The sequence below is a fragment of the Balaenoptera acutorostrata genome, chromosome 7 (assembly GCF_949987535.1).
Source record: "Balaenoptera acutorostrata chromosome 7, mBalAcu1.1, whole genome shotgun sequence".
In the NCBI taxonomy this organism is placed as follows: domain Eukaryota; kingdom Metazoa; phylum Chordata; class Mammalia; order Artiodactyla; family Balaenopteridae; genus Balaenoptera; species Balaenoptera acutorostrata.
The window spans coordinates 16640523-16664191 of NC_080070.1; the positions used below are offsets into that span (position 1 = coordinate 16640523).

Sequence of the window (23669 nt, forward strand, 5' to 3'; positions counted from 1 at the left end):
GCAAGATTCCCTGAAGTATCACGCTAAACAACTAAAAGATTTAAAACTGTTTAGTCACCCCATATAAGGAGGGGAGTCGTAGAGTTAGGACTGATCCAAAATGATGTTCTTATTACTAAAATTAATGGGCATTTTTCCAGATCACATTAATTATAATAAAGCTTCTCTTATGGGAGCTTGTAATTTAAAGAAAATATTATCCCTCCTTTCCTTCCTTTCTTCACAATTCTTAATAATAATTCTTGTGTTAAAAGTCTGTATTAACATTGTAGAGAACAGGGAAAAGAAACGTGGTGTAAGCAGAGAAATAATCTATTTTCAACATTCTGCTCTTTTGAGTTGCTAAATGATTATCTTCATGTTGTAATGATGGTGATCCTGACACTACCACTGGAGGAGTTTCTCAAGAGTGAGGTTCAGTTTGCCCTGAATCTTACCCCCTCTCTAGCTCTGGTCTCGCTGTAGCCTAACTAGGATTGGGGGTGTGGTTGGGGACCGAGGAACAGAGCAAAGCTAATGTAATTAACTCCATGATTTTGGCCACCTGACACCACATGCTAATTAATGTCTGATATATTTTATCACAACAGTCTTTATATAAAATGCCTTTGTTAAATTAGCATAAGCTTTTTCCCTAGGGCATTCAGAAAATTGTAGGTGGTCTCTGCTTTTTTTTTTTTTTTTTTTTAAAGATTTATTTATTTTATTGATTGATTGATTGCTATGTTGGGTCCTTGTTTCTGTGCTAGGGCTTTCTCCAGTTGTGGCAAGCGGGGGCCACTCTTCATCGCGGTGCGCGGGCCTCTCACTGTCGCGGCCTCTCTTGTTGCGGAGCACAGGCTCCAGACGCGCAGGCTCAGTAGTTGTGGCTCACGGGCCTAGTTGCTCCGCGGCACGTGGGATCTTCCCAGACCAGGGCTCGAACCCGTGTCCCCTGCATTGGCAGGCAGATTCTCAACCACTGCGCCACCAGGGAAGCCCGGTCTCTGCTTTTGAGGAGGGGACAGTCCAGTTAAGATACAGCCTGTTCCTGTTTCAGTCTCTGTATAAATGATTAAAGACGGGGACTTCAGAGATGATCTAAGTTTGCTTCCTCCTTCACTAAATAGAAAACAGTTCATGGACGCTTAAGTGAATTTTCTAAGGCTACCGTGTTTGTTAATGACACAAAAGGGGCAAATGGGGAAAAGAATCTGAGCAACGTTAAATATATGTGAGTTGTACATTGAGTGGATCAGACCGCAAGTGCTGTGGAAGTTCAGAGGCAAGCGGTGACTTGGGAGTGATAAGGAAGTGGTGTCAGGGAAGGGGCTGAAACGGAAGATGGGTACTACGTAGTGGTGCAGAGGAGAGAAAACTGGAGTCATGCCCTCTTCCTCCTCTCTTGTCACATTGCCGTTCACCCTTCACTGTAGCACCTTTCTGAACTATTGCTCAAAATTAATCGCCCTGTACACTATGCCCCTCTAGTCCGTGGCACACAGCTGTATTATGTGAATTGCAGCGTAAGTGCTCCACGTGTGCCTTTACTGCAACGATACAGTGTCCATAATGCCGGGGGCCGCACCTCTCAACCTATGATGTCTAATATACGGCATAGAGCAGTGAACAAATAATTGTTGAATAAGCAGTATGTGTAGAAGATGGGATGTTGTGATGAAAATGATTCATTCTGAGTACAGTACGGTGAGTAGAGGATGCATATTAAGTTACTAGAAATGTGCTTAGAGGCTAGAATGAACCTACGGAGCAGTGTCTTAAAACCCGGCTGAGGAGTTTGGATTTATATAGTGAAAACTTGTTTTTTGCTATTTAAAGTATTTTTAGTTTTGAAAAATATTTTTTAAACAAATAATATGATGGAAGATTAATTAGACACGTAGAGAATATATATATAAGTCAGGAGTCTATTCACTTAGCATAAATCGGGTAGAGGACCTTGTTTATCCATCCTATATATAATGTCAATAGTTTGCATTTACTAATCCCAAACTCCTAATCCTTCCCTCAACAAGGTCCTACTGTATAGTAAAGGGGACTATATTCAATATCCTGTGATAAACCATAATGGAAAAGAATTTGAAAAAGAATATATATATAAACTGAATCACTTTGCTGTACACAACATTGTAAATCAACTATGCTTCAGTAAAATTTTTTAAAAAATTAAAAAAAATCAGATAGAGGGATAGCTCAATGGATGGATGGATTGATCAATGGATGGGCGGACAGATGGACTAATGGTGGATCATGTATGAATGGATAGATGGGCATGTGGATGAATAGGATACATAAAAGGAAGTAGAGCATCAAGATTTTCCAGCTAATTACCTGGAAAGTGGCTCTGTTATTGATGGGTTTTCAGGAAAGGGAAAAATTATTTTGGGAAAGAGGTTGAAATGAGTTTGAGGAATTTGAGATCACAGTGAGGTATTCAAATTTTGTAAATGGCCAGTTGTTAGAAACAAAAAGCTTCATGACTTTGCTGTCATTTGATGCACTTTGGCTTGTGAATGCATTGCCCTAATGATGTTACCTCCAGAATATCTAGGATTCTCAGAAGTGTGACTAACCAAATCAAAATGAATATTACAAAACTTTAAATTTCTATATATTTCCTCTCTGAAGTAGAATTCTTTACTAAGCCTAATAAATATGAAGGACATTGTTTCTAAGCACAGTGTGAAATGTGGAGAAAGCTGTAAAGAAATCCAAACTCCCATCTACAATTAGAATCATTCAAACTGACCTCCAGCGGCTTCATATATTTACGGTTCCTTCTTCAGTGTTAAGATGGTACAGCTTTGATCCCCCGATTGTGGTGAGCAGGGCAGAGTCATGGTCAGGGATGATCTAACTCCCCTGTTAGGGCTAGGCTTTCCTGAGCTGTGACCATAACATGACCTTCACATTGCAGATGAGGGTACATTCAGCCACAGGAGGGGAATTAGAGGATGAAGTAAACCATCCCATCTGGCAAAATGCAATCAGAGGAAGGAGTTTCTTATTCCTCAGTTCCTTTGAATCTCGTTTCCTTCATAGTTTTTCCCTCCTCCTTTTATTCTCTCTGACCCAAATGAGCCATAGTTGAGACAAAGAGCCAAAGGGGAACAGAGGGTGGCAGTGAAAACGAAGCAAGTGAACCCAAGGAAGGAGAAACGGGGTGAGGGGCATACCCTTTCTTACCTGGAGTTTCTCGCTCTGGAGCATTCTGTGTTCAAGCCTTACATAGTGTGATGTTCTGTTTTGAGAAGGGAGACCGTTCACTTCTATTTACCTTACAGACAAATTGAGATTAGTAACATGACCTCTGTATTTGTTTGACATCCTCAGTCATGAGAACCTTTGAAATATCACTCATTAGAATTCTTACCTAGGAATTTTCAGTTTCAGGAAAATTCGGGAAATTTCCGCCTGACACAAGTGTTCAGTCCGGGTAAATTCTATTTGAATATGTGCCCCTTACTCCCTTCTTATAGTCCAGAGGCTTTCAAAATGTTTGTAAATAAAACCCATGAAGACACTTGTTAGAAATGCTCCACCCAGTAAAATCTGATGCAGTGGGTCTGGGGTGAGGCCCAGGAATGCTACCGGTTAGCAAGCATCTCCCATGATTCTGACGTAGGTCTTTTGTGGAACACATTTAGGAAAACATCATCAAGAGTCATATCAGGGTCTCTGAGATTACCTGGGCTTTGTGTGAGGAGCACAGTGGGTGAGAATTTATTTGAGATGAAAGTTTATTTTTTTGTTTGAAAAATAGCATCTCAGCTTGTCCTTACTTTCTTCATCTCTTAGCTCAGAGAAGTGGTTCTCAGCCCTCACTTCATGTCAGAACAACCGCTGCAGCTTTGAAAGACCGATGTCTGCTGCACCACATGCCAAGAGCCTGTGAGGACCGGACCCCTTAACTGGTCTAAGTTCCTAGTAGATTTTCTTGTCTAGCCAGTGTTGAGAATCATGGGGTTTTTTTCTTAGGCTTTAATGTGCATATGAATCACTTAGGGATTATGTTAAAATGCAGATTCTGATTCAGTGAGTCGGAGGTGGCTGTGAAATCCCGCTTTTCTAACAAGCTCCCAGGTGCCACTGTTGCTACAGCTCAGAGACCACACTGATTCTCAAGAGTTTACAGCAATCAATAGAGAAATACTTTGTTGTTCTTGTTGTTAAATCCTGATTTTTGCCTTTTAGGAATCGATTTATTCTGCTCATCTGTATCTAGATATAAAGCACTCCCCTCTTCTGTTTTTGAAGCTTAGACTTCAAACTTAAAACGCACACGCACAAAACTTGCTTAGGCTTCTGTTCTTTAAATGACTAGATGATATCGCCATCTGCTGGCAAGTAAAATGCCTATAGTTTTCTTTTCCTTCAGTATTTTATGTGTTCGGAAATTTTCCAGCACTTGGCAGGAATATGTCGAGCTGAACACATTATAGGGACTGCTTTTATGTCCTCTTTTTAAACAATCCCTCTTTTAAACAGATGCTTCAGAATAATTGTCTCTGTTTTTCTAACACTCTTCAGGTAGACATGTACTGGGTGTTCTGCAAAGCTTTAGAGGTTAGTGGCCGGCTATTATTGGTGGGATGTGAATTATTTGAGGGACTAGTCACTAGAATTAGGGGCTATGATTTCAACTTTGAGTGTCTCCTTCTGCGGAAAAGAGGTAGTACAGGAAAGAGAAACTTTATTCCCGCATGCTCCCCTCCCCGGTGTGGAAACCTGAGGGCTTGAGAAATAGGCCCCCTCTCTTACACTTATCGCTGCTTTAACTTCAAAACTTATTATTTTTCTTGGATGCCCGTGACTCATTAACATGTTTGTACCTGAGACTTATGGACCCTTCTGATGTCTCTCAATGTTCCCTGCTTTCACACTGCGTCTCCTTCACACTCGTGAAGGAGAATTCATGAGTCATGAATTTCATCTTTCAGTGACTTAGATTATACATTCATGGTTAGGCAAGTGTCCTTTTTTTATTGAGCTATAGCTGATTAATGATACTATATCAGTTTCAGGTGTACAACATAGTGATTCAATATTTTTATGGGTTATACTCCATTTAAAGTTTTTATAAAATGTTGGCTCTATTCCCTGTAAGCAGGTGTTCTGACCGCTGGAATTATTCTGGCCAGCCAGTCCTGAGAGTTGAGGGTCCAGGCCTTGGGTGCTCACACTGTTCATTGTGAAATCCCAGGGTACACGTGTGGCATGAGCTGGACCCCTGGATCAGAGTTGCCAGGGAGCTTGTCAGCAGGTTATAGGGGGAAGGGATGTTCAGCCTGTGGACAGGCTCATACTGACTGAGTTCACACACCGTTCATGGACAGGCTTCCCCAGACCAGGGCTGGCCCTTCCTAAGTCAGGCCAGGGAAAGTCAACCCAGGTGGGGAGAAGGAGGAGACAAAAAGAGGAAGTAACTTCAAATCTGAGTCCCCAAACTATTTCTACATACTGAACAAACAACCTCAATGAAGATGTTATTTTCTACAATGCTCAACCTAGGGATAAATCAAAAAACATTATTTTATTATTTTTATTTTATTTTTTTATTGAACTATAGTTGATTTACAATGTTGTATTTCTGGTGTACAGCAAAGTGATTTAGTGTGTGTGTGTCTGTGTATTCTTTCCCATTATGGTTTATTACAGGATATTGAATATAGTTCCCTGTGCTACACAGTAGGACTTTGTTGTTTATCTGTTTTATATATAGTAGTGTATATTTGCTAATCCCAAACTATTAATTTATCCCCCTCCCCGCGCTTTCCCCTTTGGTAACCATAAGTTTGTTTTCTATGTCTGTGAGTTTGTTTCTGTTTTGTAAATAAGTTCATTTGTATCATATTTTAGATTCCACATGTAAGTGACATCATATGATATTTGTCTTTTTCTGTCTGACTTACTTCACTTGATATGACAATCTCTGTGTCCATCCATGTTGCTGCAAATGGCATTATTTCATTCTTTTTTATGGATGAGTACTATCCCATTGTGTGTGTATGTGTATGTATATATATAAATGTATATTTATATTATATATCTAAAATAATATAAATATATATATAAAACATCTTTATTCACTTAACTGTCGATGGACACTTAGGTTGCTTCCATGTCTTGGCTATTGTAAATAGTGCTGCAGTGAACATTGGGGTGCATGTATCTTTTCGAATTACAGTCTTCTCTGGATATATGCCCAGGAGTGGGATTGCTGGATCATGTGGTAACTCTACTTTTAGTTTTTTAAGGAATCTCCATACTGTTTTCCGTAATGGCTGCACCAGTTTACACTCCCACCAACAGTGTAGGAGGGTTCCCTTTTCTCTACATCCTCTCCAGAATTTATTATTTGTAGACTTTTTGATGATGGCCATTCAGACCGGTGTGAAGTGATACCTCATTGTGGTTTTGATTTGCATTTCTCTAATAATTAGCGATGTTGGGCATCTTTTTGTGTGCCTATTCCAAAGGCCCCACCTGCTAATACCATCACATTGAGGGTGAATTTTGGAGGAGCAGACATCAGTGTACAGCAGTGGCTAAACCAAGCCACCTAGCCCCTTTGATAGGTCTAGGACCTGGATGTCTAGCTCCTTAGCCTCTAGTCAGACTGATGTATCAAAATGTGAGTCCAATTCCTCTGATTAAGACATTTCAGTGACTGTCATTTCCTGCAAAACAAACCCTGAGCTCGATAGCCTACATGACTTAATCTACAACTCACTTTGGCAGTTTCATCTCCCACCACCCCTGCCTCATGGTCCAAAGACTGAAATGAATATAGTTTTTCCATGACATGTCTTGCTGTCTCACACGTCTTGTACCTTTACCCTGAAACTTCTTCCTCTACTCCATGTACAAAGAAATGGTTAACTCTACTCATCTTGAAAGACACAGTTCAAATATCATACATAGGAAGCCTTCATCCAGTCCCCATAGTTGGGCTTAGAGTATCTCCTCCAGCCACTCATACATCTCAGTAGGCATCTTCATCATAGCATTTACCATCTTTAGTGAACTAATTTATTTTGTGTTGGTCTCCTGAGCTCCTGGGTGTGCACATGGGTACAGAGTAGGAGCCTAATACAGGTTTACTGAATCAATAAGGTATTCCTTTGGGATTGTTTGTGTTAAGAGATTTCTTAACCTCTTCCTCCCACTGTTATTTTCCTCAGGTCTTTCTTATTGTCTGGACAGTGCTTTTCATGAGCTAGATAATGCCTCCATGATGTAAACCAAGGCTTGCTTAGTAACATAGACTACTGAGCCCTACATAAGAGTTACAGTGCTTTGATGACAATTGATGTGCTGCTATTTGAGCTGACCCATTCTTAATTGATTCTCTATACTCCCCAAATCATTATATTTTTTTAATGAATAATTCAGAGAACTTCCTGATACCTGGAGCTGGAAAGAACAATGTTTTATCATTCCATAGGAATACCCAATCTTAAAATATCTTAGAAAATTCTGTGGTCATTGAGGTATTACATCTACAACCATATGTATGAGAACACTCTCCAGAGCGTATTAGAATTGATGCGTAAGCTATTTTTTTTTTATTTAGAGAAAAATAAAAAAGCTCTTGCACAGAAGTTCAGCTTTTACAAGGCATATAGCATGTGATGACTGTGAGAGTATTTGAAACTTGCTAGTGAATTGTGTAAATGATGGAGTAGACTTAATCTTGTCAGCGAGAAAGAAATGTTATTCTTTTCCTGGTGAATTAGTACTTGTCAACCCATTCAATTCTATTCAATAAATTATCTCTATTAAAGCACTAAGTAGCTTATCCTAGAGGTAGCAGCAGAGTAAATAGAACTAAATTAAATGTTTTAGGTCTCTTTTCTTTACCCACCAAGATTGATATAAAACAATGCAGTACTTTCATTCAGACACTTATCATTTTTGCTAATGAATGTGTTTTAGAAAGATTACTTTTAAAAGAAGAAATTATATCATGCCTGAATATAAACTCTGATAGGGCAGCCTTGCATGGTTATGAAAGTCATCCCTGCCCAGTTCTAGAGAGCATTATTCCAGTAGGCTGCAACATTGTGGCACCTCCTGGAAGCGTGGGGTGCAAAACTTGCCAGCCTTAAAAAATACCCCTTTCTCAAAAGGATAACTGTAGAGAATTAGCTGTTCAAACTAACACAAATTGAAAATGAGCAAAACCCAAAATGGTGTGGACATTCAAACCTTTTAGAGAAATTTGAAGATAAAAAAAAAACCTCAATGCTTTTTGTTTTTTGAAAGGTGTTAATTACCTAGTATTGTATGTATAAGAGAAACTGGAATTGAGACGCACACCATAGCCAAAGGTGACAACGAAGGAGTAATTAACATCCACAATTCACATTGCCCTAGGAATCTAAAAGTGAAAAATTAATTTTCTAGCAAGTCAGTTGGAAATTTTTAATAAACTGATTGGTCATTAGAATGCCTCTGGTGTTACCTATGAAACATAAAAGATTACTTGAAATAATCTCCAACTGACTTGATACCAAGGCCTGGTGTGGAAAGAAGAGAATGGTTTAGTATTTAGTTATTATGTATCTAAATCTATATCTAGATTTTGTAGGAAACAAAGTATGTCATTTGGCGAAACTGAAGGATTAGTTGTAATAATTAAGGGTAGAATGTTATTCCTAAATTTACAGCAAGCACATGATAAAGCAGAACTTTTAAATTATAGGTTTGGATGAAATGTGGAACAAAAGACCTACACTGGCCTCTTAACAACTGGCATAACAAAGTGATAATTATAAACTACACTTTAGCCCTCACATGCTCAAGTGTAGTTTAATGAATAGATTAACAAGGAACAAAAAAGAAAGGGACTAACATTTACAAAGGCCTATTTTGTGCCACATACTGTGCTGGATACGAAACTGTTGCTGATTCATTTAATTCTCATAATCACCTTGGAAAGTAGACATTGCCCTATTTTACATGCTGAATTTCTGCAAGATTATAAATGCTCACAGTCACCCAGTTAGAACACCCAAGTTAGCTCTGACTCAAATATTGTGCTATTTCTACTGTACTAGGATGACTCTCAAATACAGTGTATAGGTATACAAACTTAGGAATATTTTCAAGAAAGAGCAATCATGATAGCTAATTAAAGGAATGATAGTTACAAGCAACGGATGCTGCCCAACCGATCAAATATTATTTGCTATGGTTGGTAGTGACCTAAAATGAGGCACCCTACTCAATTTTAAAGCTCTTTTGATACTGCTTAATAAAAAAAAATTCTCCTTTAATTTGATTTTTGCTTAATTCACTTTAAGAGGTTATCTCCAGAACTGCTTTGTATTTGCCATGATATCTCTATAAATGTCACAATTACTTAAGACACTCCAAAAATGGTTATGAGAGAGAGAAAAAGACACAGATATATCCATGGAAATTGAAAAATGTCAAAGTAAGAGTTGATAGCACTAACTAGAGAAATTATATATTTTAAGTACTGGGGAGCCTGAGATACTTTTGCTGTGGTTAAAAACATTTATTTCAATAAAGTCATACTTAGCTAATACTGTCCCTATTTCATATTATACCAAGACAATAATCTGCACAATAAAGTAAAAAGTAATGTTAAATTACATAAGTTGACTAATAACTTCCCTATGTGGATTTTCGCACATTAAATAATGATAGTAAAAGCCAATAGATACTAATCATTAAGCATTTGTTGCATGCCAACCACTTTGATGTTCTCCTCAAACATTATTGCATTTAATCTTTACAACAAGTCTGTGAACTAGGCATTTTTATTCCTGTATTAAAGAGAAGAGAGCTGAACTTAGTGAAATTAAAGAACTTGCCCAGAGTTACACAGGTTAGACAGAGCCTAATATAAGCATTCAACCTATGTATATCGATGGTCAAAGCCCATGATTTTAAGTACTACTCTATACTGTTTATAATTCAATATTATTATTTTTTTTATTTTTTATTTATTTATTTATTTATTTATTTATGGCTGTGTTGGGTCTTCGTTTCTGTGCGAGGGCTTTCTCTAGTTGCGGCAAGTGGGGGCCACTCTTCATCGCGGTGCGCGGGCCTCTCACTATCGCGGCCTCTCTTGTTGTGGAGCACAGGCTCCAGACGCGCAGGCTCAGTAGTTGTGGCTCACGGGCCCAGTTGCTCCGTGGCATGTGGGATCTTCCCAGACCAGGGCTCGAACCGGTGTCCCCTGCATTGGCAGGCAGATTCTCAACCACTGCGCCACTAGGGAAGCCTTCAATATTATTTTTTAGGACAGGATTTATTTTTATTCTTTAAATGAGTAGGTAATATTTGGAAATTTCTTCCTATTATTGTCATTTTTTTTTCCTTACAGGGAACCAAAGTCCTGCAGATGTTCATGTGGTACCTGAATCCACGGCAAGTCTTTGATCTTTCTCAGGAAGGGCCAAAAGATGCGTAAGTCTGGAAATACCCTCCATGGTTCTTACTATTTTAGGCGAGTGAGAAGGACTTTCTGCTTTGGAGTCAAGCTTTATTGTTTGATGACCTCATGAAGTGTTTTTCTGACCACCTCTCATCTACTTGCTCACCTGCACTTTCCTCTCTTTAAAACTTCATCTGATGTTTCCCTCTTCATTGGATTAGTTTCCTTCAATACTTATCCTCTGAGTTGTTAACTCTGAGTGTGTTTGCTGCTTAGACACATGTAACTGTACGTTATGAGCAAATCTGAATTGAGAAAGGATCCATCCTTTTTCTACTTATGCATGTACCACTTTGGAGATGTACATTAATGGGACTGTAAGTGTATCTTTGTGGAGAATGGCCATATCTGTTTATGAATATTTTCATTTATTTGCATTAGAAATTGTATGCATCTGTGTCCATTTGAGAGCTTGATTGATTAATTGATTATACCTATGGATTCCATACCAGAGTGGGGGAGACATTCTAATTCCTGCTCAGTCCCTCATCTGAGCCTCTCAGAAATTTCATTCTCTGTTTCTTGTTCGAAGCGGTGAAAAATAAAGTCTATCTGTAGGTGACATATATCCTATAGCTTCCCTTTCGTGGAGGGTTACATGGTGGGAAGGAGCAGGGACATTTCTGCTGTTGTCTGGTTCCCTTTTTAAAACCCACCTAATAAGGTAGTTCAGATGTCATCTGGTAAACATTAGAGCTAAAGAGATACTAATTATTTTTATAACTACTTATAAATAAGTAATAATATCAGAGGCAAAGAAACACAAGCTCAGATAATTTCTAGAAAATAATATTCCTGTATGAAATAGATAAATTACATATTTTAAGCCTATGAGAGAACATAATTATGAAAATTAATTTCTGTTGTCATTCTCTTAATCTATGAACTTCCTTGCCACTAGAGTTTGCTATAAGACTTCTATATTTTTTTCTGCATTCAGATGTATTAAGGCAAATCTGCTTTTGCCCTTTTACATTTACTTAAGATTTTATCATTTTTAGTTAGACTTTCGGTAGATACTTCATAGATACCCATAAAGAACATGGCAGGACAGGAACTATTTTCAGAAAAAAACATGATTTGATTTAAATAGGTGATGTTTTCTGGAATAGAGCCATTGAAATTGTCACTTAAGCAAACATTTTAGCAGGGGCAGTTATCATTGCATTTTCTTGAGACAACAGGAAAGATCTAATTTCAAGCAGACAAATTCAAAATAAAGAAAATTCAGTAAATCTTCCCTTTTGGGGCTGGGGAGTATAAATGGGGGTTTGAGCGTCAGCGGGTGAGTTGAGAGGGAGATGGAATTGTGGGCGCGGTAGTAATAATGCTAGTGGGGTGGCCTTCCTATCTCTCTGAAGAAGGTTTTCTAGGAGTAAGAGTGGGAAGTGTAGGTTTGAAAAATAAACAGGTCTGGGAAAAGCTAATCAAATTTGATGTTCTTTGAGAAAGGAGGGAGAAGAATGGAAAGAAAAAGAATTTGGCACTAATGAAGAAAATAATGTGCGTTGACACATTAATAGGAATTATGGGAAATAAAACACTAGGACACCCTAAAACCCCATTCCAGTGATGTTTGCTGCCAGCCCCTAATCCGATTGTTGGAACCAGTACTTGGTGACTACTCGGTGACTAGTTTTGAAGGTATTACCATTCTCGGGGTTATGCAATTTCTCCAGTGGACACCCTCCACGCCCCCCTTCGTTTTGGTGTGTTTTGGAATCATGCTGTCTGCTATGGCCAGTGATATGCTCTTTTATTTACTTTTCCTTCTGTATCCTCTACAGGCTTGAATTATATAGGAAAGTACCAAATCTGCGGATTCTGGCCTGTGGTGGGGATGGAACGGTAGGTCCTTGAAAGAGAATCTAGTTCTCTCCCTTGTTTCTTCCATTTGTCTTTTGTTTTCCTTAAGACATTTCTCTTTCTTCATTCCCACCTCACAGTCTTTCCAATCCCCTCAAACCTCTGTCTCTCATGTGAATCCATGCCCCTAAGGGTTAGGAGGGACTTTGTTATTGCCCTCAAGGACTCATACTTGATCTTTCTAAATTAGATTTCCTACCCTCCACTAAGCTATATCCTTTCCTGTTCCACAAAGTAAGGATGTGGTCAGATCACTAGAATGAGGATTATAGATGACTAAATTATTTTTAAAACAGAAGCTGACCTATTTCCATATATTCTTAATAATTGGTCACAACTATGGAGGAGAAGTATGCGTACACAGTTGAATTATGGCTTTTTTTTTTTTTTTTTTTTTTTACTGGTGGAAATAAAACTTAGAATATTGACTAACATTGGTTTGCCTTAAAGATCACAACTGGTTCCCTTTGTAGTCATTTTTGGAGAAAAGATGGAGTTGGGCTGAAGTTTAATATCACTGGTGTATTTTCCCCAGTTTGTCTCATCTGTTTCTCAATTTGCCCTCTACTTATGTTGCTATATTTAGCAAAGGCAAATAATTGAGAATCGTGACATTTAGATTTTGCTGTCCAGTGTCTTTTCTTCTGTATTTGGAGTCTGATCTCATAGGATTTTATTATGAACTATCTTTGGCTTTTCTCTAATCTTCCTAATTAGAATGTTTTATTCTCAAAGGCAGTAACGGAATCTTCTAATTTTATCTCTCACAGCACGTGAACACTTAATGCAGCACTGGATACACATTATATACTAATAAATGCAACCAGAAAAAAATAAAACAGTGATTGCACTGGTCCTTTAAGATTTTCTGCGGAGAGGAAAACATTTTTCAGTTGGGAAAGTAATGTTTACTATTCTTGGAGACTCAAATACACATGATTAGCTTATAAAATTCGTTATAAAGTCTTAAAGAAGACAAACCTATTTCACTTTGTTTAACCCAGTGTTTTCCAAAATTATTTGACTATGGGGATATGCCTGGTGTCCTGAATTCACAGTCCTTCCTCTTTCTTTCTTTTTTTTTTTTTTTATTGATTGATTGATTGATTTATCTTTGGCTGTGTTGGGTCTTCGTTTCTGTGCAAGGGCTTTCTCTAGTTGCGGCGAGTGGGGGCCACTCTTCATCGCGGTGCGCGGGCCTCTCACTATCGTGGCCTCTCTTGTTGCGGAGCACAGGCTCCAGACACGCAGGCTCAGTAGTTGTGGCTCATGGGCCTAGTCGCTCCGCGGCATGTGGGATCTTCCCAGACCAGGGCTCGAACCCGTATCCCCTGCGTTGACAGGCAGATTCTCAACCACTGCGCCACCAGGGAAGCCCCTTCCTCTTTCTTAACTTAAGTGATTGTTACCTCAAATCCACCAGTTGCCTGTTCCATCTCCATATCTTGGGCTTCATCCTGGATTGGCTGTTCCACCTTCCAAACTTCCCCATAATCCACTGCACCTCCCATCACCTCTCTCTGCCCCACTGCTTTCTTCTTCCTTTCCTCTACTCAGCAGATATGTGTAGGAAGCACTGTTCTAAGTTATGTGGTATTGAGGTAATCTGTGCAGTTAGGAAAGTGTTTGGAAACATGGGACTTCAAAGCATAAAGGACAAAGAAGAGAGCCAAGTCCAGACACTTGTGAAACATTTATAATTAAGGAGTCAGAGCTGAATTTCAAAAGGAAAGTGGAAAGACAGAAGCAGAAGGACCACCAGTAGTCTATTCTGTCAAGAAAAAATAAAAAATAACCCAAAAGGAGTTTCAAGACAGAGGCAGGGATTACATTCTTAAGAAGAGACTGAGGAATTACTGTGGATTTGGAGACGAGGAAGTAACTGGTGGTTTTCAGGAAAATGGTTTCAAGAGAGTGTCTGGGACAAAACCCAGAATGAGAGAGACTTGGTACCTCCCTAGTGGCTCCTAATGACCAGATCAAATCACAGTGTTGGATTTCTATAATCTCTGGTGCCATTAATGTCACTACTTGACACGCAGACTGCCTTGTTCGCCAGCTTTTCGAGCGTGTCTTCTTTAAATAGACCATAATTAACGGGTATTCCGCAAGGCTAAATGTAACTTTTCATTTATATTATAAGCACTTTTTCTTCTTTGGTACCTCATCTGTGATCCTAACTTCAATTTTCACATCCTTCGACATAACTCACAACCGCGCTAGACGTTTATACGGTGGGTCCCTTACAACAGCCATGAAAAGTAGTGTATTTCCCCTAGAACTGATGCATACTTTTGAACTAATTATTTTTGTCAGTGGTAACCTCTGTAGTCCAGTCACGCAGAATCAAAACTTTGCATGTCTTATACCTTATGTAAAACCAGGTTTTATTTTGTTTTACCTTGTTAGATGTTTTGTAAAAGATATATGGGGTTTATGAAATGTTTATCAAGGTACGTGATTGACCTTTTTACCAGTTTCGAATATGAAACTTTAAATTTTGAGTGTTTATATAAAGAAGAGGCATCCTGATGGATGCATGAAGAAAAGCTGTTGGCTGGAGGCACGTGAAGTGTCGGGTATATATTTGACATAAGGTGCTCTCACCCTTTATCTAGTGAGTGTATCTGTCACTGTAGAGGCTGTCAGAATTCTGTCAGTGACAAGGTTCCAGGAGGAATCAGATATGGAATATTTTTGATGGGTTAGGATGAGGATATGTTAACCCTCAGTCACATTAGTGTGTGTACAAGGTCTTATCAAATATATAGACATGTTGCATTAATTTGGAGAAAAGTTATTTGGCTTCAGTATGAGTTACTTTAATTTTATCCCGGTAAAAAGTGCAAGGAGGCAGATACTGCAGTTGGAGGAGGAAGAGGTGCTTCTGCCACCATTGCAGTGGCTTTGGAAGGTTCCTTAACTTCTTCTGAGACATTCTAAATCTGAAAAGGGATACGTTTGGATCTCTAAGGGTCTTCACAGCTGTAACATTATGTTAGTATAGACCATTGCTGTTCAAGAGAACTATAATGCGGGCCGCAGTTTTACATTTTAAGTATTCCAGAAGGCACTTAAAAAAACTAAGAAGAAGCAGGTTAAATTAATTTTATAATATATTTTATTTAACCCACTATATCCAAGATATTATCATTTCAACATGCAATCAGTATAAAGTCATTAGTGGGATATTTTATGCTCAGTTTGGACTGTCTTCAGAATCTAGCATATATTTTAAATTTACAGCGCCTCCAGTTGAGATCAGCCATGTTCAAGCAGTCCGTCACCACACAAGGCCAGTGACGGCTGCAGAGGAAGGTGGCCCAGGTGCGGTCTCTTTGTAAGTGGTTTGCATAGTCCTGAGGTTGTCACATAGTTGCACGTTTCGAATGGGCTGGTCCCATCTTTGATCTCTAGGGTGAGAGAAAACTAACTCAGGATGATCTCAAACCTTCATGTTTTTAAACTAGAAATAGTCTCTCTTTGGTCACGGGGTAAATTTGTATTCTGTCCTCTCCTTGGCCACATCTCCACCCATCCAGTTCCCCCTGGCTGCCACCTTGGTTAAATATCGAGGAGTGCGTGAACTGACACAGTAAGGTCACAGGTCCCTTCCCCTCGTTATGGACCCTTAAGGTGAAACATGATCCCTCCTTACCTGCCCTTGGCCTTGATGAACTGGGCTGGATCCAAAGGTCCACCCTTAACCCTGTTAACATCTTTCCAAAGGGCTGGGATGAAATGGACTTGAGCCACACACTTTATGCTTATTTCTGATTCCGCTGGCTTCCCTAGATGAGGATACATCCTACACAGTAGGCCCCCCCATGCCCCGACTCACTACAGCTGTAGCAGGGAAGAAAGGATTATTATTCCCCTTTAATTGACGGGGTCAGCAGATGGTTCCACACGCCTCTTCTCCCTCAGCACCCCGACGTCCCAGCCTCTCTTGAAGAAGAGCTTGGTGCGCCCTCAGTTGTCCTCTTGCCGCTGAGGGGATGGATAGCCTAAATCTACATTCTGTTTCAAAAAAGCTCATACCTTGACTATTATCTCGATTTTAAACATTTCTTCTAACACAGAGTGACTTTGTAAACTATTGAGTGCAAATATGAAAATATCGCAAGGAAGAATCATTGTGCACATGTAAGAAAGGGAACCCAGTTGTCAAATGCTGCGTTTTGATGATCTTTCTGGGTGCAGAAACGTTGCCCTCGTTCTCCTTTGATTTCTCCGTATGGGTATCCCTCACTTTTCTGCCTGTAGATGATATGAGGAAAGGCAACTGTGCATCTGCTTCGTTCAAAGAAAATGTCAGTTCACGGCCCTCTCCACCCCTCAGCCAACGCTAATGTTAGCATATTGCCGAATGAAAACGTTGTTCCATGTGCACTTGGGAAATATTCAGTGATGGTTACAGCTGAACAGGGCCAGGGGGTGGCAGCATCAGGCAGCTGCTGCGGCCGCAGGGCTGGCTGGGCAGCTCTGCTCAGGGCCGAAGCCCAGCATCCTGGTGTTCAAGCCCCGTCAGCCCTGCGTTTCCTAACACAAAAGCAGGAAGGAACTCTGCCACCTGGAAAATGATCTTGCACAATCCAGATAGTTTTCTTCAGTTGTGATGGGAAATATGCAAAGCGGTGTGTGTTGCAATTAATTAAGTTTAACTGAAGGGGTGCTGGTCAAGTTGGTGGAGAGGATTTGGGGTAATGCGAAAGCCCCAGCAAACACAGTCCCTGCCCACGAACCTGCAGTCTGGACTTCCAGCAGGAGCACGGTCCTGGGAACGGAGAGCCTCCGATAACAGCTTTGGACCTTAAGACTTTTGCATGGTTTTGCTCTCATAGGGGCAAGTACACGGACTATTACTCAAGATCTTTTATGTCTCCTGCTATTGTAGGTGTATTTGTTCCATATTCTCTCCCTCTCTCCCTCTCCCTCTCTCCCTCCCTCCCTCCTTTTTATGCTGCAGTGCAGCTTGGCTTTTACTGTTTGTCATAGTCTGTGAAAGAGAGATTTTTGTGACTTGATGGCAGTCAAAGGTGGGAGTGATTTGTGAACTTTGAGACTCAACTTTTCTTTAAGTGGAGAGACAGGAAGAGGGCATTTTGCTTCTAGGAAACTGGACCTTTATGGATGAAGTAAAGAAAGAGGAAGAAAAATATATCTTAATCATTAGCAGTTAATGTTAATTTAGCATTTCCTATTTGTCAGGCACATGCTAAGCAATGTCTCCATGTTATTTAATTGGTAAAATACCCCTATGAGGCAGGTACCGTTATCCCTTTTTACATAGGAGGGAACTTAGATTAAGTGACTTAACTGGCTCCGTAGGTGATGGAGACAGGCTTCAGATGCAGCTGGGCTCCTTCCAGCTCTGTGCCTTCCCTGCACGCCTACGTTACGTTGCCTTCTGAGGAAGCTGGTTGTTGGGTAGTGATGATGTAGCTCTTGGATGAGAACAACTATTCAGGCGTTGTGCAAAGGAAAGATACGGGCCCACTTTGAAAAGTATTTGTGTTTCATGGGCTGTAAATTATTCCTGTAACCTTCCCATCCATCTTACTATTAGTGTTCTTCCTGGGATTTAGAATTTCTCTCTGCAGGCTCGTGTTCAGAGGAAGTTGTTTTGCTGTGTTTGATTTTTCCTTTTTCTTTTTCTTTTTTTTTTAACATCTTTATTGGAGTATAATTGGTTTACAATGGTGTGTTAGTTTCTGCTTTATAACAAAGTGAATCAGCTATACATATACATATATCCCCATATCTCTTCCCTCTTGCGTCTCCCTCCCTCCCACCCTCCCTATCCCACCCCTCTAGGTGGTCACAAAGCACCAAGCTGATCTCCCTGTGCTATGCGGCTGCTTCCCACTAGCTATCTATTTTACATTTGGTACTGTATATATGTCCATGCCACTCTCTCGCTTTGTCCCAGCTTACCCTTCTCCCTTCCTGTGTCCTGAAGTCCATTCTATACATCTGCATCTTTATTCCTCTCTTGCCCCTAGGTTCTTCAGAACCATTTTTTTTTTTTTTAGATTCCATATATATGTGTTAGGATATGCTATTTATATGTCTCTTTCTGACTTCACTCTGTATGACAGACTCTAGGTCCATCCACCTCACTACAAATAACTCAATTTCGTTTCTTTTTATGGCTGAGTAATATTCCATTGTATATATGTGCCGCATCTTCTTTATCCATTCATCTGTTGATGGACACTTAGGTTGCTTCCATGCCCTGGCTATTGTAAAGAGAGCTGCAGTGAACATTGTGGTACATGACTCTTTTGGAATTATGGTTTTCTCAGGGTATATGCCCAGTAGTGGGATTGCTGGGTCGTATGGTAGTTCTATTTTTATGATTTTTCCTTTTTCTTTCTCTGCCTCCTTTTAGTAATCCTTTCTAGTAGTTTGAATGGTTTCCAGGATCCTGAGAGTAGAGTCGGGTTTTCTTGAAGTGGCTAAGGCTCCCGTCCTGCGGCCATGACAGGGGTGTTTCAGGTGTGTCATTGAGCTCGTGGGAATTTGGACGCACTGTTAGAGGCTGTGTGCCTCGAGCCTTAAGGCACCCCAGCTTTCTATGGGTTATGGCCTCAGGCGGTGGTCCCTCACCCTCTCTTCTTGGCCTCTTTTCTGCCGGCCAGGGGGGAGCCTGGTTCATACACAGCCTCCTACCAGCCGGGGGTGAACTTTTATTCCCCCTAATCAGACAGAAGCCAAACTCCTGGTTTCCTCTGCTTGCCATTTTGTGCTTCATTTGTTTCTGGCCCATGAAGACTTTTTTTTCCTCCTATGTTTGTGTCTAGAGTGAAATGGGGTGTTGAAAGTGTGAACTCATAACATCATCTTTACTCAGAAAAGATAGACCTATTTCAAATAAACATAACAAAAATCTACCTCAAGGTAAATGGACTGATTTGTGAGTGTAAATCATAAAGGGAGGTCTGCATGATCATCTCTCAGAAGTTTTAAGAGACTGCCTTCTTTTCCGTGCTCTGTATGGGATATTGAGTTGGTTTCCAGTAAGTTCCACCGCATTTCTGAGAGTCTCTGTTTCTACTCAGGGCTGTTTACAGCCGCAGCCAGTGATCCCAGGTTGTTGGGATTTCTGAGTTTTCACGTCCTTTTTAATGCCTTTAAATCCCCTTCTTGTAGTTTATTAGAGGTATCTGCTTTTACTGTGTCTAGTTTGTGCTTTTAGCAGCTCAGGAGCAATAGCTAACGTAGTCGTCAGCACTACTTTAGAATCTGGCATTTTTTCCCTTTGCTTCAGTTGGCAAGTTTAGTGAGTATTGTGTGTAAGGGAAGAGCTAGAGAAGTGCTGGCTGGAAATCTAGGAGCAAATCGCCCAGTTTGGGGGAAAGGGAGGGATTTTGGACACTAGTGTAGATCTGGATTTTTAGTTTACCACTTTGGATGAACATAGTGGTATCCCTTTCTAGAAGGTAAACACAGTTTTAGATTTCTTGCCAGATGGGCAAGTTTGACATCCTGGGAAGTACTCGTCTTGGAGGAGAAAGGATTTTAGATGCAAGTCAACAGACCTGGCACGACTCCAACTCTGCCACTTTTGATTATTTTGTCTTGAGCAAATAACATGACCTCTGTGTACCTCAGTTAATAAATCTGCAAATTAACTGAATTTGACTAAGCAATTTCCAAGGTTTCCCCAGTGTTCCACAGATTCCCAAGGTACATGCCATGGTCTCAGGGATGTTCAGGCCACATCTAGAGCTGGGTTTAGTTCTTTACTGAAAGGTCCCCTGCAACAGAGCAGCTAAGAGGTTGGCCTTTGGTGTGTGGCAAACCTAGCTTTGAATGTCAGCTCTGCCTCGCGGATGATTAAGGAGGTCACTAAACCTTCCAAGTCTTGGTTTCCTTATCTACAAAATGGAGACAAAAATTATATCTATTGTAGAGAGTTGTTTTGAAGCTTAATAAGATAATTCAGTAGAAAAATTTGCTCAGGGACTAGCACATAGAAAGCAATCAGTATGCCTCTCTTTTTGTTAATTGTAAACTCCTTGAGAGCAGGCATTCTGCCTTACCTATCTTAGTGTAGTTCATTTACCTTTTTATTTCAATTACTTAGTTCCATGTTTTATATGCAGTGGTGTTCAATAAATGTACTATTAAAGTACAATTTTTAAAAAATTAAAAAAAAATAATTATCATACAAATTTAGAATGAATACAATGTCTAAAATTTATTTAGCTTTTTAATAAAGGAATCAGCAAGATAATACAAGAAGAGGAAAATGATTATGTAGTTTATACCAAAATAATTTTTCTAAATTTGAGACAAAATTAGTTTATGCCCTTCTGGGGGAATAGAACCATAACCTTTAAAGTGATCTCTTCTTGACATTTGTATCTCTACAGGACAGAAATCCTCAAGTTAACCTACAGTCATAAAGTTCTTAGATAAGCCTGTGACACTACTCTAGAATGACATTGTGAGGATATGCAAGTTTCTTTTTGGTATTTCCAAGTTTGGGGTAATTTTTCTAAATAGTTATAATAAGACTAAACCCAAAGTATTATTTATCTTAGAAAAAGATTAAACAGGAATATGATTCTAGTATATAAGTATCTATTTTCTGCCTAAACTTATAATAAGTACTAAGTTCATCCGTAATTATGTTTTCATAATGTTTCATTAAGGGGAATGTGGGGATGTTTAGGAAAGCATGACTAATTTCTAAGATAACATGGAGAGTAACCATTTAATAAGTGCTTACATGGGCCATGCACCATAATGAGGATTTTATATACGTTTTAGTTTAATCTATAAACAATCTTGTGAGGTAGGCATTATCTCCATTTTGAAAATCAGATAAATGAGTCTGTGAGGTTAAATAACTTAATCAAGGTTACAAAGCCAATATGAGCCAGAATTGAGATTTAATCTGATTCTGAGTCTTACATTTCCTGCAGTGCCCTATGTATATACCTCCCTAAATTGTAAACTCTCCTGAATTTTAAAGTACATCTCTAGTTAACATGTAGATGAATGGGTCTAGTTTTGCTTATATGATACAGCATATACAAAATGGTTCTTTTCCCTGTAAGAAACTTGCCATTTTGAAACTGCTTGAGATAAGTGGTCTTTCAGTTCCCTGGTCACTGGATTAAAACATGCATGTTTTAAAGAAAAATAGAACTATTCTGTTTGCTCCTGTTCTCAGGTTGTCGTCTTTGTAACTTATCTATCTTTCTTATATCTCTTCTGGTCCCCAAAATGTCTGTAGGTGGGCTGGATCCTTTCCATTCTGGATGAACTGCAGCTGAGCCCTCAGCCTCCGGTTGGGGTCCTTCCTCTGGGGACTGGGAACGACCTGGCTCGAACTCTCAACTGGGGAGGGGTAAGAACTGCCCTCAGGGGCTGCCCATGTCATCCAGCAACAGATCCCCAAACCCACAGATGCTCAAGTGGAAGGGGCATATGCTACTCTTGTTCAAGGGACAAGTTAGAGTTGAGAATCAAGGTCCCCATGAACCATGGTTTTATCTGGTGACTTCTTCAGTTTAAACTTATAGTCAGCTAGAGAAGAGGGGAACATTTTATATTAAAAAAAAATGGGGGTTAGTACACAGGCCTGGGGCTTTTTGAGGTACCCACTAAAGACAGAGGGTGGGTTGGCCTCAGGTCCTCATGTTAAACAATCACAGAGACTTGAATTGCTCCTGACCCCCCAGTCCTCTCCAGAAGAGTGAGTCTGGTTCAGATTTACAGTCCTTACTTTGGAAGAGTTATGGCTTTGTTTGAGCATTTAGTTTTCTGGTCAGTGTCGTCATGATTTTGGCTATACAGGTAACCAACTGTCCTTTTCAACATGAGCCAATTCAAGCAAGCTTGTTGAAAGTAGTTTACCTGTCACTAACCAGCCATTTTTATCATCATCATCATCATTATTTTTATAGTACTAAGAAAATAAGAAAGCACAATATGCTAACATACGCTGCCCCACCAGCTCTTTAACTGCTCATATGAGACCATTGCCTGGGCTGGGCTCCATGAAAATCATCTTCAGATATTAGCAGATGTTAATCTGGCTTTTGGGTGCATTTACCTCCCATAGGTGATAATTATGTCTGGACATTAACAGATATTTATTTGGCTTTGGATGAATTAACCTCCCATCAGTCTTTTTTTTTAAGTAAGCATAGTATAAATAATAAATATATTTACATGAAGCAGCTAAATGTATTATTGGTATTAATTCCTCTTATCCAAATCAATGACTTGACTGTCCTTAATAATCGTGCTATCAGTAATGTGTGCTCAAGGAATAAGTAGCTAGCTCCCTAGCAGGGCTATTCCTCAGTCAGACTTGCCTTAGGTCCCGGAAGGAATGGTGTCCTAGTACAAGGTCAGGGAGAGGTGAGTGAAATGGAACGTCAGTGGAAGAAATTGTCTAGCCGATGTCACCTTGATTCTTTTCCCACTTTTCCACATACACTTGTTCTGTGTATCCTCCAAATTCCCCTAGTACAAGGCCTGGGGTGACCTGTTTTCACTCTGATAAAAACAGCCATCCAGTATGGATCTCAAAAGCCTGCCGGTGGCTTTTGGTTCTTGGTGCTGGCAAAAGTCATTCCTCAACTCAAACCAGCTAGAGTTAGTATTTCTGTGCACATTACCCATGCCTTTTGTCTTAAATTCTAAGTACCTCGAGGAAAACAGTTTACTGTCCCAGCCTTGCTAATTGCAAAATAAACAGCTGTAGAACAAGGGCTCCACCTTGCATGAAATACCTTTGGCTGTACTGTTCCCTACTCCAGACAGCAATGCGTGTGCTCTTTGATTCCTTAGGGCTACACTGATGAACCTGTTTCTAAGATCCTTTGCCAAGTAGAAGATGGGACAATTGTACAGCTAGATCGCTGGAACCTCCATGTGGAAAGAAACCCAGACTTGCCTCCAGAAGAACTTGAAGATGGCGTGTGTAAGGTTAGAGAGTTCTTCCTTCAGCAGAAAGCTAACCCTGGAGTATCTGCCTGAGTCACAGGAAATACGTTCCTGGCTGGAGGGTCATGTGCTGATTCCTTCCTATGAGATGACAGGACGGTGTTTGAGTTGACGGCTACTAGGGCTATGAGTATAACACTTCCTGATGATTCTGCCCCGTAGACTTCTAAAGACCAAGATTTCCTACCCACTTCCATAGCTCAGGGAGCTGTTCTCTGTCCTCAAATTCCACACCAGAAAGAAATATATCAGTTTTCTAATCTTTCAAATTCATTGCAAACTCTTAACCTATGAGAAGTTTAAAAAAATCATATGATCTGAAGCATTAGGTACAGGGTCTTTCAATAGAAAGATAAAT

General features: G+C 39.9%; 1 protein-coding gene across 3 annotated transcripts in view; it reads left to right on the forward strand.

Moving 5' to 3' along the window:
- Positions 1–23669, forward strand: part of DGKI (diacylglycerol kinase iota) — a 473650-nt gene that overhangs the window by 250457 nt on the left and 199524 nt on the right. For all 3 annotated transcript variants that reach the window (XM_057550578.1, XM_057550579.1, XM_057550580.1), the window contains 4 exons: positions 10364–10446; positions 12262–12322; positions 21591–21704; positions 23156–23293. In XM_057550578.1, coding sequence (XP_057406561.1) covers positions 10364–10446; positions 12262–12322; positions 21591–21704; positions 23156–23293 — 396 coding nt within the window. The remainder of the gene's footprint in view (positions 1–10363; positions 10447–12261; positions 12323–21590; positions 21705–23155; positions 23294–23669) is intronic.